At 37.9% G+C, this 14,002-nt stretch overlaps 1 protein-coding gene across 4 annotated transcripts in view; it reads left to right on the forward strand.

The window, feature by feature from the left end:
• The window catches only part of LOC107588274 (forkhead box protein N3-like), an 88,564-nt gene extending 78,203 nt beyond the window's left edge, over positions 1 to 10,361 (forward strand). For all 4 annotated transcript variants that reach the window (XM_016276307.1, XM_016276305.1, XM_016276308.1 and 1 more), the window contains 2 exons: positions 6,488 to 6,596; positions 9,360 to 10,361. In XM_016276307.1, the coding sequence (XP_016131793.1) occupies positions 6,488 to 6,596; positions 9,360 to 9,828 (578 nt within the window). In that variant the 3' untranslated portion in view covers positions 9,829 to 10,361. The remainder of the gene's footprint in view (positions 1 to 6,487; positions 6,597 to 9,359) is intronic.
• The last annotated feature ends 3,641 nt before the right edge of the window (positions 10,362 to 14,002 follow it).

The raw sequence follows: 14,002 nt of genomic DNA on the forward strand, positions 1-14,002 counted from the left end.
GTTTGCTCGCGTCTGCTTTCTGTCAGTAGGAGCGTTGCTTAATGTTGAGACCCTGTGTGTTGTTTATCTTTTCGGCCTGACCTTGCTCCTGGTCACCGGGGCGAAAGGCGGGATCTGAGCGAAAAGCGAACACTCGGATATCAGTCTCGGTTGCCATGGTAGCCTGGTAAATAGTTGTGAAGCAGCGAGCGGAAGATTAGTCCCTAAGGAGGTCTCTTGTCACTGTGTGACCTACAAAGGGCCCTTCCATCTCTACCAGTGTACTGACAGCAACTCCTCCTGAAATGATATCCTTAAACGGCGTTTTGTTTGGATTCGGTTCTGTGGCGTGGCAGTCACTGTGGCTCTATGAACAAAAAGGCATCTGCTATTGAACTCTGTTTCTGTCTCTCAAGGCTTCATATATGAGATGCATGCACTAGCCATCTTGAGAGTGTGTATTGGGGCTTTTATTTGGCCGTGAAAGGCAGAAGGACTTCTCATAGCAACCCTGGAATCCATCACCACAGCCGAGTGCTCTCTGTAGCGTGTAGGAGAATTGTTTAAAGAGGTCATATGAAGTTGCGAAAAAGAACATTATTTTTGGTGAAAATTTGGTGTAATACAACGTGTTTATGCGGTTTAAGGTTCAAAAAACACATTATTTTCCACTTACTGTACATTATTGTTGCTCCTCTATGCCCCGCCTTTCTGAAACGCGTCGATTTTTACAAAGCTCATCGGTCTGAAAAGCGAGGTGTATGCTGATTGGCCAGCTATCCAGTGCGTTGTGATTGGCTGAATGCTTCAAGCGTGTGACGGAAATGTTACGCCCCTTACCATACTGTGATGCCGTGTCCCGGTGTGATGAGACAAAACCAATAAAACCCATTACAAACGAGGCATTTGTTGCATCCAGTGGGGACATAATTACTGATTATAATGACTTATACTGTCTTTTTACGCGTTGCGTTGCATATCGCGTCACGTAAACATAAAACCATGTTGTGATGATCGGAGAAACGACAAACAACAAGCGCTACTATACACAGCTCAAAACTCGCGTTTGAATCGTCAGTGGCAAATTCTTTTAATATGAAAACGTACTTACAGGCAAGGGCCAGACTGTCTTTGCAAAGTTGGAACTGCCCCACTTTATAGAAACAGCGTTTGTGTGTAGACGGCATTGTAGGCTACTTTCCCAGGAAACAGTCCTCCATAAAATGCGCTGCACACATCTGAATATTTGGGTTGAACTGTTCTGGAACAGTGTTGTAAATACAAATGAACCACTGATTTCTAATTGTGTCCTCTTTTGGAAGACCAAACAAAGTAGTTTGGCTTTCACAACGAAACACACAGCGTCTCCACGACATGGCGGCGGCAGCAACAATACTACAGCAAGAATCAAAGTTACGCCTTCTTTCTTTGCTGAACATTTGGGCGGGGTTATGCAAATCTTCCCACGCTGTGACGTAGACAAGTGGGGGCGTGTTTAAACGAGGTGTTTTAGGAGGGCGTGGACGAGTCTTAACTTTTAAATAGAATATCTCTTTGGGTTTGAGACTTTAGTCTTTGCAACTTTTAGGGATCTTATCTATGCACAAACAGCTTGTAACACTCCAAAGAGAAAGAAAAACTTGAAATCGCGTCATATGACCCCTTTAAGACGCCGGCATCAGTTTGCTCTGTTATTCCTGCCTCAATGCCTCATGATAGCTGTGTATCACTTGACTTCTCCTTCCTTTTAATTCCAGCTAATGCCGTCATTTATCACACTGCAAATATTCGAGCTGAAAACCGATCCCCTCAAATCCAATATACTTCCTATAGTTCGTCTGGGAAAAGAATTAAGCTAAATGCATGGGCTTTATTGCACAACAGCAGGTGCCAAGTTTACAGTACAGGGAATTTGTCATCTGCATCTCTCATCGCCTTTACTCTTCCTTTCAGTGTCTGTCTGTGTGTTTATCTGTCTTTATCTCTTTTCTCACTGTGTCTCTCTCATTATACCCCAGAGGAGTGATTCCAGCGGATGCAGTATTAGATTAAATGAGCAGGCATGTAAATTCTTGTTTCTCTGGCGCATTTCTACAAAGCTGTAGTCACCATTAAGTCTTGCTGGTGTTAAACTGGATTCCTTTTTACTCATTGAATGAAATGTAAAGGAATTACTTCAGAATTTACTTAAACTTTAATTTTGAAATTTAAGTCAAAAATAATATTAATGATGATAATAATAATAATATTAATCTCAGACTTTTTTTATTTTACAATTAATGTATACAGTATATTTATATATATATATAGTTTTTTAATTATTTAAAATTGTTGAGAAAAATTGACTTTTATAGTCCAAAGGCTAAAATCATAAATCATATTACTTTTATGGAACTTCTATTGTGTGTGTGTGTGTTTTTTATTATTATTTTTGTTATTATTATTATTTTAATTTGTATTTATTTATGCATGCTTGCTTACTTTCATTATTTAAAAGAGCAGAGTGATCATTCTTCAAAATATTTCATTTTGAGTTCCACAGAAGAAAGAAAGTCATATATGTTTGGATGGTAAATGATGACAGAATTTTCATTTTTAAGATGATTGACATTTTTTTTTTTTTAATCAAAAATCATCTCAGATTATCATGCTGTATAAATACTAATACACATATATATAAACACTGTTCTTTTTGTATTGGTCTTTATTGTGTTGATGGTACATTTTATAGCCATAAAGCTGAGGATTTTCTCACTACTTCAAACTCAGATACAAGTCAAGCTTTTAGTCGGTCATTCTATATGGCCTCTGACCTTGCTTACTTGAACCTGCTCATACAGAAGTTTGCCAGTTGAATACAAAAGCTCCTTCAGTACACCTCCTCCTCCACTGGTGTTTATACAGAAGGAAGCCCAGTGGCCATAGAGCTCATGTGCGGAGGCTGATTCTTGAGAGGATGTGGAGTCCCTGCTGTTTGGCTTTTGTGAGAAAAGAAGCGCTCGCTCTACAGAAGCAGTGGTGCATGTCATAGGCCCGAATGTACGAATCACGCAGCCCCCAGCTGTATTGTGAGGAAACAATGGCCAAAAGCACTCTCGCCCTGAAACTCTTTGTATAAGCAGCATTTTTAAGGTACTTCTTACTGAGTGTGTAGTTTGCCCAAGGAGGAGTCCTGTCAGGACGGCTCATCTACAGATTGACTGCTGTGAAATTTCATGTGAAGGAGTTGTAAATCATGTATTAAAGGGATAGTTCACGCAAAAAAGAAAATTCAGGTTTCATTTATTCTCCCTTTTGTTCCATAAAAGCATTCAGTGATGAGGGGCTTTAAGGGTGCATTATTGTGTAGAATGAATTTTAATGTTTTATTTTTCCCCATGTACTTTGATAAGGTAATATGGAAGTGCATAGTCACTGATAAGCTACTACTAAATATCGTAGAAACTTAATTTGCTGTAAAGTTGCTTTGCAACGATTTGTATTGTGAAAAGCGCTATACAAATAAACTTGAATTGAATTGAAAAGTGCACGGAAAGAGTGGACTAAGTGTTCCGTTAGACATCTGCTTTGTTGTGAATCTCTCCCCCTGGTGGGCAAATATGGCAAAGGCTGGTGCTGAAGACTGTTGTGTAGGCAACTTTTGATTTACGTTTGCAAGCATGTTTCAGAACAAGAACTATTGCCAGCCAAACATGAACATACACAGATTTCAGCATTTCATTATTGATTGATTATTTTATTTTATTTTTTATATTTTTTTATATATTTGTATATTTTTTCTTTCTTTTTTTTAACTTTTGATTTTCAACAGCAAAAACAAAACAAAAACTCTTAAAAATAATTTTATTTACAAAAAGAAAATGGCTGAAGGCGACATTATGCAGATGTAATATATGTTTTTGCTATTTAATGCAAAACTTGATTGGTTTGTACTAATTCTCCCTTTTTTGTCATTTTTGCAACTTTGTCAACTTCTAAATATTATCTTTATTAAAAATCAGCTTAATTTGCAGCAGCGTTATTTTTAGTAGCATTGAGATGTTATTATAGTTTTTATTAATATTTTTATATTTTGTGTTTTAATTTAAGTTAAACGTGTTTTGGTCATTATTATTATTATTTATTATTTAATATGTCTATATAGTTTTTATTAAATTTATTTAGGTTTTAGTCATTTTAGATCATAAAGTTAGACTAAATGAAAATTGCAAATGCTACCTTGTTAACTAGCAGAAATAAAAAAATTCATTGAAACTTTATTTTATTTCAAGTATCAAAAGTTTTCTTATGGTTTTAGTTAGCTATAATAACCCTGATTTGGAGTAACAATGTAGAATACATCAAAGTTTTAAGTTCACAAGGCATAAAAATGGATGTACAAGAGATTTTCAGTGGGAACAAACATTATGTTGATTCCCAACTCAGCTGTCCCCTGTTAGAATACAGTTGTTAAAGAGAGAATTAGAGAGAAACTGACTTTTCAATGCAGAATTGTGCATGAGGGCCGCTGTTTCCAGGGCCATCTGCCACCGACATTAATACGCTTGAGGGGAAGGCCGAGAGAGAGAGCGAACGAACAGTCTGATAGCATTTGTGCACTGACTGCCTCTGCAGTGCCCCTGTGAGAGTGCCAGGACACCTTCCCATGGGCATCGGCGTCACAGAACCGCAGCTGAATCACTGCTGATGTTTGCACAGCTCGCAGTGAGCATCCTGTCGCGTATGTGCCAAGCTTCCTGGAAGTCACCATCCGTGGTACTTTATTTATTACCTGCTGTTAAATGCAGCATTATCCGCACATAATGCCACATAGAAAATCTCGGTCAATGGTGCTAACGTGAAGCCATTCATTGCCATCGCAGATCTGGATTTCTTTTCTATTGAGCCAGCTAACACTTTTTCGCCTTTGTTTAACAGCTCTCATCCACATAAAAGAGGGAACATCCCCAGGCACAAAAGCCTCACTGGCTTCCTTCCTGATGTGGCTGCACTGTGAATACAATTTGCTTTGTGTCCTGCTGTTGTTTCTGATGCCTGGATGGATGGCTCAACATGAACCACCTACAATGGGGCGAGATCATTAGCCATTCAGTTTGTTAGCCCATCCACGCTAATTGGTGGAGAGCCGCACATCTCTGTCAATTCTTATTATGCACTCAGTTAGCTGGGACAGCCTCTGTCACAGGGCATCGCTTCACCTTGTTATGGCAGCGTGTTCTCTCAGGGTGGAGAGGCGGGTGAAGAGGGCACCCAGCCAGCCCAGATGTTCCTTTCGGCTCCGCAGCCGCAGCTTGCTGTCATCTAGTTGAGTTCTGCAACTATGGCATACATAGAGGGACCGGTTGCCTAGGCAACAATGCTCCTGCCTAATGGCCAAATCAGTGTGCTGAATTCTGAATGGATGGTTATTTTGTCCTTTTTTTGTGTGTTTGCCATCTGCTACGAGTCCAGGTTCGTTTTCCAGATGGAGCTATATGTTGCCTCATACTTGGACTGAGAGAAGGGCAGCAGCTATTAGGTCTGTTTGACTGCAGTGCCAAAATTGTGGTTAACCCTGGTTAACCCTCATTAAAGGAGGATGCTGCTCTCGGATGCAAAAATGTTTTATTGGATGCTGAGTGTGACCTCCATCAAAAAGGTCTTTATAATAAATAATAATAAAATATATATTTGTTAATAAATATATGTATTTGTAAAATAAATATTTTGTGTGTGTATATATATATATATATATATATATATATATATATAGAAGATTGTTTCTTGATAAAACAGTAAGCAATTTTATATATATATATATATATTTGCTTACTGTTTTATTATTATTATTATATGTTGCACATACAGTGTGTGTGTGTGTGTGTGTGTGTGTATGTATGTATATATATATATATATATACAAGGCAAGCAATCAAATAACAGAGCACTTCCCTGTAAAATCATGTGACCACTTTTCGAGACCTGTCAAAAAAAACAAACAACAAAGCACAATTCTTGTTTTCTTTTTTTCTGGGTTACTTTCATCATTATGAGTAAACCAGAAAAGCTATAATCATCCATTGGGTTTGTGATTACGTTTCTTGGTTGAATATGGAAAACTTGACAATATTTTCACTCTTAGAAAAATTAAGATAGCAGTTTATTTAGCCCATTTAGATAGGAGGAGACCCACTGTCTGACATGCTAATGAACCAACCACTGTTTGTTCCCATTTAGGGGTCAAAGTTGCAAAAGCCAGCCTAACAGATTTAAACTGTTTATTTAAGACAGCCCTTGCCTGTTGGAACCAATTTGAAACTATAGGGAAATTTCATCCTTGCAGCATCAACAACTGGAATTTAAACATTTTAAACTGATTTCTAATTGTTTAACATGGTGTGGTGCTTTTGAATGGATTTTATATGTCTGCTATTATACATAGCAGGATTGTTTACATTGTATATTTGTGCTCCCATATGCTTTCAGTTAGCATTTGCATTAATGTACATTATCTGTGTTCTCTCCCCAGTCCCTCAGGGAGTGATCCAGAACGGAGCTCGAATGATGAGCCAGGGCCTCTTCCCAGGAATCCGACCCCTTCCCATCAACCCCATTGTCAGCAGGACAGCCGCTGTCAGGTCAGTCCTGTCCCTCAGGTTACTTTTGGCTCATTTCCTGACTCATTACATGATTGACAGGTTTATCAGCCAATCAGAATCATGCTTACACTGCAGTGCTTTGGCTCATATCTGATCTCTCCCTTTGACTCTCTGAAGTCTGGCTGCTCTATTCCTCACATTTCATTAGATCAGAGCAGCCAGGTCATTGCAGACATCAGCGCAAAGTCTTATCCGGGCTAAGGCCCCACTCTTGCATGCATGATGTGACATGAATAATTGATCACAAACACTACGTTTTTTTTAATGGCATGACCAAACACACAGACTGACTGTCTTGCCGTGAAACATTCATAAGCTGAGCCTCAGAAACAGGCCGCCCCTCAGGTACTGCATGCTAGTGTCAGTGCACTTCAAAATCTACACAAAATGTCCCCTCGACTGAAGGTAATTGGGCTCAGGGTCTGGCCCGGTCACAAAATCAAGCATTACAAGCTCTGCTGCATCTCAATGTAAGATGTGTTGTGTGTTGTAAGATGGAATTAGAACATAGTGCTCGAAAAAGTGGAAAAACAAAAGAATCACCAAATAAAAACAGAGGAGTGCGCAATATGTGTCAACATCACTTTTTGTCCCATTGTGACATTATAGGCTTAATTTAATTTTTGACAGGAATGAAAATGAGACTGTGAGGCATAGAAGTACAGTGCGTTCAGTGGATTGTATTGTTAACAACATACCGATTGTTCAACTGCTGAAACGACTTTCTGAAAAAAAATGTTCAGTAGACAAAAACTCCATAGAACAGTTTTGAAAGCTGTGAAAAAAATACTTTAGAATCATCTTTTTATTTAAATCAGCATAAATGAAAGAGAATAAAACAAATGGTCAATAATATTTAAGGCTCTCTTTTTATCTATCTTAAATGTCTTTTTTTTGTATATAACTAACGAGAATTGCATAAATAAAATATTTAGGAGTTGAAGAACAATTCATATTTTCATTTTATCATTTAATGACAACTAACCACATGTTCCTCTACTTTCCTTGACCTTTCCTCATTATGGAAATCCATTTACTCACACATTTTTGTATTGGAACACACCAAAGAAAATTACTTAATTGTCTTGAAGATTATGTCCTAATGGTGCTAAAATAATTTTTTGTTTATTCCTTCTGAATTTGTGGTGAAATATGACCCAGGTATGTTTTTTCCCCAGTAAGATTTATTATTTTATTAGAATGAAACAAAGGCCTAGACCTGATAAATATCTCAGATTGCCTCTATTATGATATATCCTTTGTCCATATGCTCACACACAGGGTCTGCTCAGGCTGTGAGTCGCTGTATGAAGTGCACATCGTGCAGTGACAGGCTGCATACAGTCCAAAGGAGTAAAACAGCCTCGTTGCCTCTTTAAAATGAGTGACACTGCATTTAGGAATTAATTATTGAAGCAGTCTCTTTAGCCTGCTGTGGCTATAATTTATGAGTCATAAATGCACATATGAGGCAGGAAGTGGAAAAGCTCTTAGGATTATTTTTCGAACCACAGAGGGAGTTTTAGCATATCTGCAGCGAATCTGCAAAGCGTGACAGGATGTTCTTTGTCACTCAGAGCTGCTGCTGTATAAACTGTGACCAGAAGCACAAAACAAGCATCATATAAAAGACACGTCATTACTGTTTCTGAGGGTAAGAGGCATAAACAGAGCTAAACTATCTTTATTTGCCATTTTTCATCATATTATGTTACCCAAAAGTGGAGTTTTGTAATCCACCAATTAGTATGCTTTTCAGTGATGTTGTTGGCCAACTGAAGAGGTCCTTCAAAGCTCAAGTGTGTTTCAGAGACAAATGTTTAATTGTTTTTAACGTTAAATGATGAGGCGCTTGAAGGCTGCGTTGTTTGTCACATAACACAAGAAAAAAAAATGTGTGAGACGTGTTAACGGTTGTAGTTCCAACATTTCACCCCACAATCAAAACTATATATATATATATATATATAATATGTATGAAGAGTTCATTTGCAAAAACCGATAAACGCCACTTTCAAAAAAAAAAAAAAGAGCGGATTGCTGTGCATTATTCTCCACATATAGCGCAATCTGAACCCTAAACACATTTTGTCAGAAAAGCCAGTTTTGTCCACTTTCAACTTTCAAGTCATCGCGAGTTCATGTTTTACTGCAGAAGCCGACAAGCGCCCTTGTTTTTGAACAGAAGCCGATAAGTCCATTTTAAATGGATCAGGAATAAATCACATTTTAAAATGCATTACAATAGAAAGCAATTATTTTAAATTGTAACAATATTTTACAATATTACTGTTTTTACTGTATTTTTGGCTAAATAAATGAAGCACTGGTTAGCATTTCCAAAAACATTAAAAACCTTACAACCCCCAGACTTTTGAATGGTAGTGTATGTTTAATTTCTTTCTTTCTTTTGATTTTAGGTGAAATATTACATAGGCATATTCTTGACAGGTTTTGTGATTTAGATTTACTCACTTTATATAATAACAAATGGGATACATTTATTCATGTGTTCCAGAGGTTGTTGCCATCTGTGCAAAAAACGGCAAAATATCAGTCCAGAGTGTCCATGTTACACATATTATTATAATGAATTACTATAGTAGCATAATTACAAGCAGCTCCACAAAATAATTACACAGTTAGCGCATGTAGTTCATTTGTTTTACTCAGCACTTACACAGTACAACAGGAACAGCATGTGTGTACTTGCACTAATGCATCTCTCATCTGTGTTAATAGGTCAGTACTCGGATACAGATTAACCAGTGACGGCGAGCCCACCTGTAACTCTCCACTGTTCAGCAGTGACCCTAAGGATGACCACACCTACAGTTTTGCCAAATCTTCCAGCTCGGATGTCGAAGAAGAGGCCCACTGCGACGGAAGCGAGGTAAGCTTCCACACCAACGAGGCCGGCAGCGATGCCGAGGAGGACGACAAGAGCAAAATCAAGAAGGAGCCCAAAGAGTGGTCCGTGGACGCCCTCGCTCTGGCCCAGCACAAGAAACGGCAACATTTGACAAAAGTCAAACAGAGAGTGGCCAGTGACACTCTTCCTCTAAAAAAGAGGCGCACGGAGAAGCCTCCGGAAAGTGATGACGAGGAGATGAAGGAGGCGGCCGGATCCCTGCTTCATTTGGCGGGAGTCAGGGCCTGTTTGAACAATATCACCAACCGGACGGCAAAGGGGCAGAAAGAGCAAAAATAATAAATTGACTGTATTATAAAGAGAAAAAAACATCACTTTGTATAGAATTTACTATTTTTTTCCAGGACATCAGGTGAATTCTACTGATTTGTGGCAATATCAACAATCACTTTGTTTTCCTATCTTTATAGGTAACATTTTACTGAGGGTTCCTTGTTTTAGTTCACTTTTAGTTTGTTTTATTGTGATTTCTGTTTTTAATCTACGGAGATTGAAGCCATAGCCTTCCCTTTTTTAAGATATTCAGCAAAGCATTTAATTCGACTGATAGAAAAAAAGCGATAGTAAAATATGCCCTGCCCCATTGTTATACAGTAGTATAAAGGGATAGCTCACCCCAAAATGAAAATTCTGTCATAATTTACTCACCTTCATTTCCTTTAAAATCCATAACACTTTGTTCGGCACGCAAAGGATTTTTACACAAATGAAATTCAAATCTGAAAGAGTTCTGTCCCTCCATTGAAAATCTATTCAACCAAAACTCTGATGCTTCAAAATGTTCATAAAGAAATAAAAAAATAAATCCAATTTGATCCAAGTCTTCTGAAAAGACATGATTGCTTTATATGATGAACAGATTTAATTTGGGCTTTTATTCACATACAAACATTGAGCGAACAAATTCGCTTGAATTGCTTGACAAAATGCTTGACACTCAAGAACCAATGAGGTTCATTCTCGCGTCACGCCAACACATTTGAGCTTCCTCAAGAACCAATGAGGTTTCTCTTGATTTTGTTTCTTCAGTAGACCTGGATTAAACTGCATGATTAATTTTGATTTTTTTTTTTTTTTATGAATGTTTTGAAGCGTGAGAGTTTTGGGTGAATAGACTTTCAGTGGGAGAGAAATCTCTCAGATTTCATTAAAATGATCTTTATTTGTGTTCTGGAAGTCTTATAGGTTTGGAACAACATAGGAGTGAATAAATGATGACAAAATTTACATTTTGGGGTGAACTAATCCTTTAAAAACATGACAGCAAATTGAGTTCTGCAGCCAGAGTAGTTCTCAAGTGATAATTATGGGTTATAGTAATCTCTGCTGTAATAGAAAATGTTTTAGAAGCACAGGTCAGTGCCAAAGACAATCCTCAAGCAGTTTCTGTGATGTCACTTCCCCTTGATGCTTTGGCCGTTAAAGGAGTCCAGCAGCATCGTGTGGAAAACACTCATGTCTGTAGATGATCATAGATGAGAGTAAAGCCATCAACTTTTGTCAAAGTGCTTTTTGGAGTCAAAAGTGATACATTTATCAATAAGTCTCTCAAAACTGCCCACGTTTTTTTTCTGAGCAATCAAATTGAGTGATATTTTCCATCTAAACCGATAGTGGATGGTGAAACTCTTTCTTCGGCACAATGAAAATGAAAACTCTGAGCTAAAGCTACAATACCTACCAATTGTATTTCAATAGCAGAAAGTAATGACTGTGGAGTTGTTTTGTGTTTGTTCATTTGTTTAAGTTTTTTTGTTATTTTATTTGAAACCCTCGTGATGTAATAAGCAATTTCATCCAGTCAGGATAAACACTGTATAAAAGTAACACTAGACCATTTTCCTTTCTTAATTTAAGCAATGTAGCCAGCAGGATTTTCCAAATCGTGTTGCATGGGTTCTGTAAAGAAAAAGAAGACCGTTTTTAAAAAAAAAAATCAAAGTTCATGTAAGGTAAATAATGTATTTAGCATGGAGCATGAATTATTTTCATATAAATATAGATCCTAGAGAACTAAGGCATCGCCTCTAATTTCTATGCCAATAGGCCTAGTCTCTTTCGTTGTTTTTGTCGGATTTGATTTCCATTTGTCATCCTCATCGCCTTTGTGTTGAAGCAGGCATCTTAACAATTACCTTCTTCAGGGACAAACACTGACTGTTGGGAAACTCTCTGCAATACAAGGACACGGGCTTGGGCCATCTTGGTCCACGCTAGTGGCCGCCCCGAATACCCACAAATACCCGCTACGTCAATGTCCGTGTCGTCAAGGAGAAGTTCGTAGTGAGTGTCGGTCCCCTTCCGGCTTCGTGCCTGCTTTTCTTCCGTATGTAATCCAGATGTGCGTGTCTGTGCTTTATTCAGGGTCTTCCATTTTGTTCCGCGAGACTTTGGATCTACATTTTTTCCCCTTCATTTTTCCTGTATTTACATGTAGCACTGTTCAGGAGTCATCAGTATTGATTCAGTTGTTCTCGGTACAGGCAGTCAGACGGTTATTCACACCTCCACGCATATATATTTAAGCACTTATACACAATAAAAACAAGTGATACCAGAGCTCAGTGCAAACGCTAGTGTATATATTTTCACGACCTCACCGAATTGCACTTTTATTGTTTTAAAGTGCAGTAAAGAACTTAAGGATTCAGTGCCAAAGCCTGTAATGACTCTATACACTGCAAAATGGAAGATGCATACTTGATGTGTCAGTCATAAACATGTCAAAAAGTTGTAGCATTTCTGTCAAGTACTCATGTATAAGATATTCTCAGTCATATTTGTTAATATCGCACTGCATTGCTGTGTTTCATGAAGTCACCTGCCTTCCCCGTTCATCTGATGATGATAATGGTTCGACCCAATGTTTTGTAGCGTGTTGAATGTTATATCTGACCCATGAGTGTTAATGTGATGTCTCCAGTTGGCATGCCTTTCTCTAACCAAGCTAGACATTTCTTGACACAAAATAACCCTGATTATAACCTTGTCTGCTGGTCTTTATAAAGATCTGTCATATCACGTTTCCGTTCAATATGCTTCAAACTGGGAAGCCGGTAGTAGAAAGAGCCACGAGTCCTGTATACACTGCCTTTCCTTCAAAGACAACACTCACTACGGAACTTTTCCTTTCCAGTTCTTTTAGAGGAACCTGAAACATGTTAAAAAGCATCAAGAAGAGCCAGCCAAAAAAAAAAAAGTGTTTCTTTTTCTTCCCATTGTGTTTTTTGTTTTTGTTGAAAGGTTCCTGTTAACTGCCATTCTGTTATGTGTTTGAGTTGTTAAAGATGAAGGTAATGGAGTCCATTTGGTTTGTAATGAAATATTCAGTCTGATGGCATGTGCACCCTGCTAATATGTCAATATAGAGGTGTAATTGCACTCTGTATTTCCTTTGACTTGTAATCATATTGCCAAAGACAACAATTTTATTGATTAATGTAAATACCACTTTGTCCATTGCTATGACAAAATCTATTTGTTTTTGTTTTGTTTTGTTTTTTTCTCCAACCCTACCATCAAGTTTCTGTGATGTATTGTCTTCCAGTTGCAATAAAAAAAAAAGTTGCAAAGATGATCCTAGCATGATGGTTTTGTGCAGCTCTAAGTCCATTGTTGATGTTATTGCTAAAAAGAATCATATTTTAATATATTACATGGATTTTCAAGCCAAATACTTCTTGTTTAACAGATAATTTGCCGGTTTTTGTCTTAATATGTTTAACAGGTAGGGAAATCAGAAATTAGCCTAAACCAGAGTCATTTACGTTGAAATACAGTAAAAATAGTAATATTGTGGAAATATTATTACAATTTAAAATAAATGCTTTCTATTTTAAAGGGGTCATATGATGCGATTTCAAGTTTTCCTTTCTCTTTGGAGTGTTACAAGCTCTTGGTGCATAAAGATCATCTGTAAAGTTGCAAAGACAAAGTCTCAAATCCAAAGAGATATTCTTTATAAAAGTTAAGAGTCAACCACGCCTACCTAAAATGGCTCATTCTAACACGCTTTGGTATATATATATATATGTATATATATATATATATATGTTTTGCTTGCTTTTTTTTTCTAATGGCAGAACGTATCATGAAAAACTGCTCTGGGCTTTATCGCATTGTTGAGTCTGGGAAGTGGCTGCCCCCTTCATCACCTAAAAACTTGTCGCCTCAGGAGGTTTGTTTGGGTTTAGAGGACCCGGCAACCAGAACTAACACTTTCCACCCGCAACTACAACTCGTTTCCAAGCAGGAAACTGAGGCGCTCATTGGCAGTGCAAATCAATAGGCCTAAGTGCGCTCTTTGATGGAACGCGCCGCGAGATAACCATTCAAATCTGCCACACGGTGCCTTCAATTTGTCGGTCCTTGTAAGCAGGGCCGTTTCTAGCCAATTTGACGCCCTAGGCGAAATCCCTACTGCCCCCCCCCCCCCACAAATTATATATATAAT

Source organism: Sinocyclocheilus grahami, unplaced genomic scaffold (assembly GCF_001515645.1).
Source record: "Sinocyclocheilus grahami isolate Dianchi unplaced genomic scaffold, SAMN03320097.WGS_v1.1 scaffold101.1, whole genome shotgun sequence".
NCBI classification, from domain to species: Eukaryota; Metazoa; Chordata; class Actinopteri; order Cypriniformes; family Cyprinidae; genus Sinocyclocheilus; species Sinocyclocheilus grahami.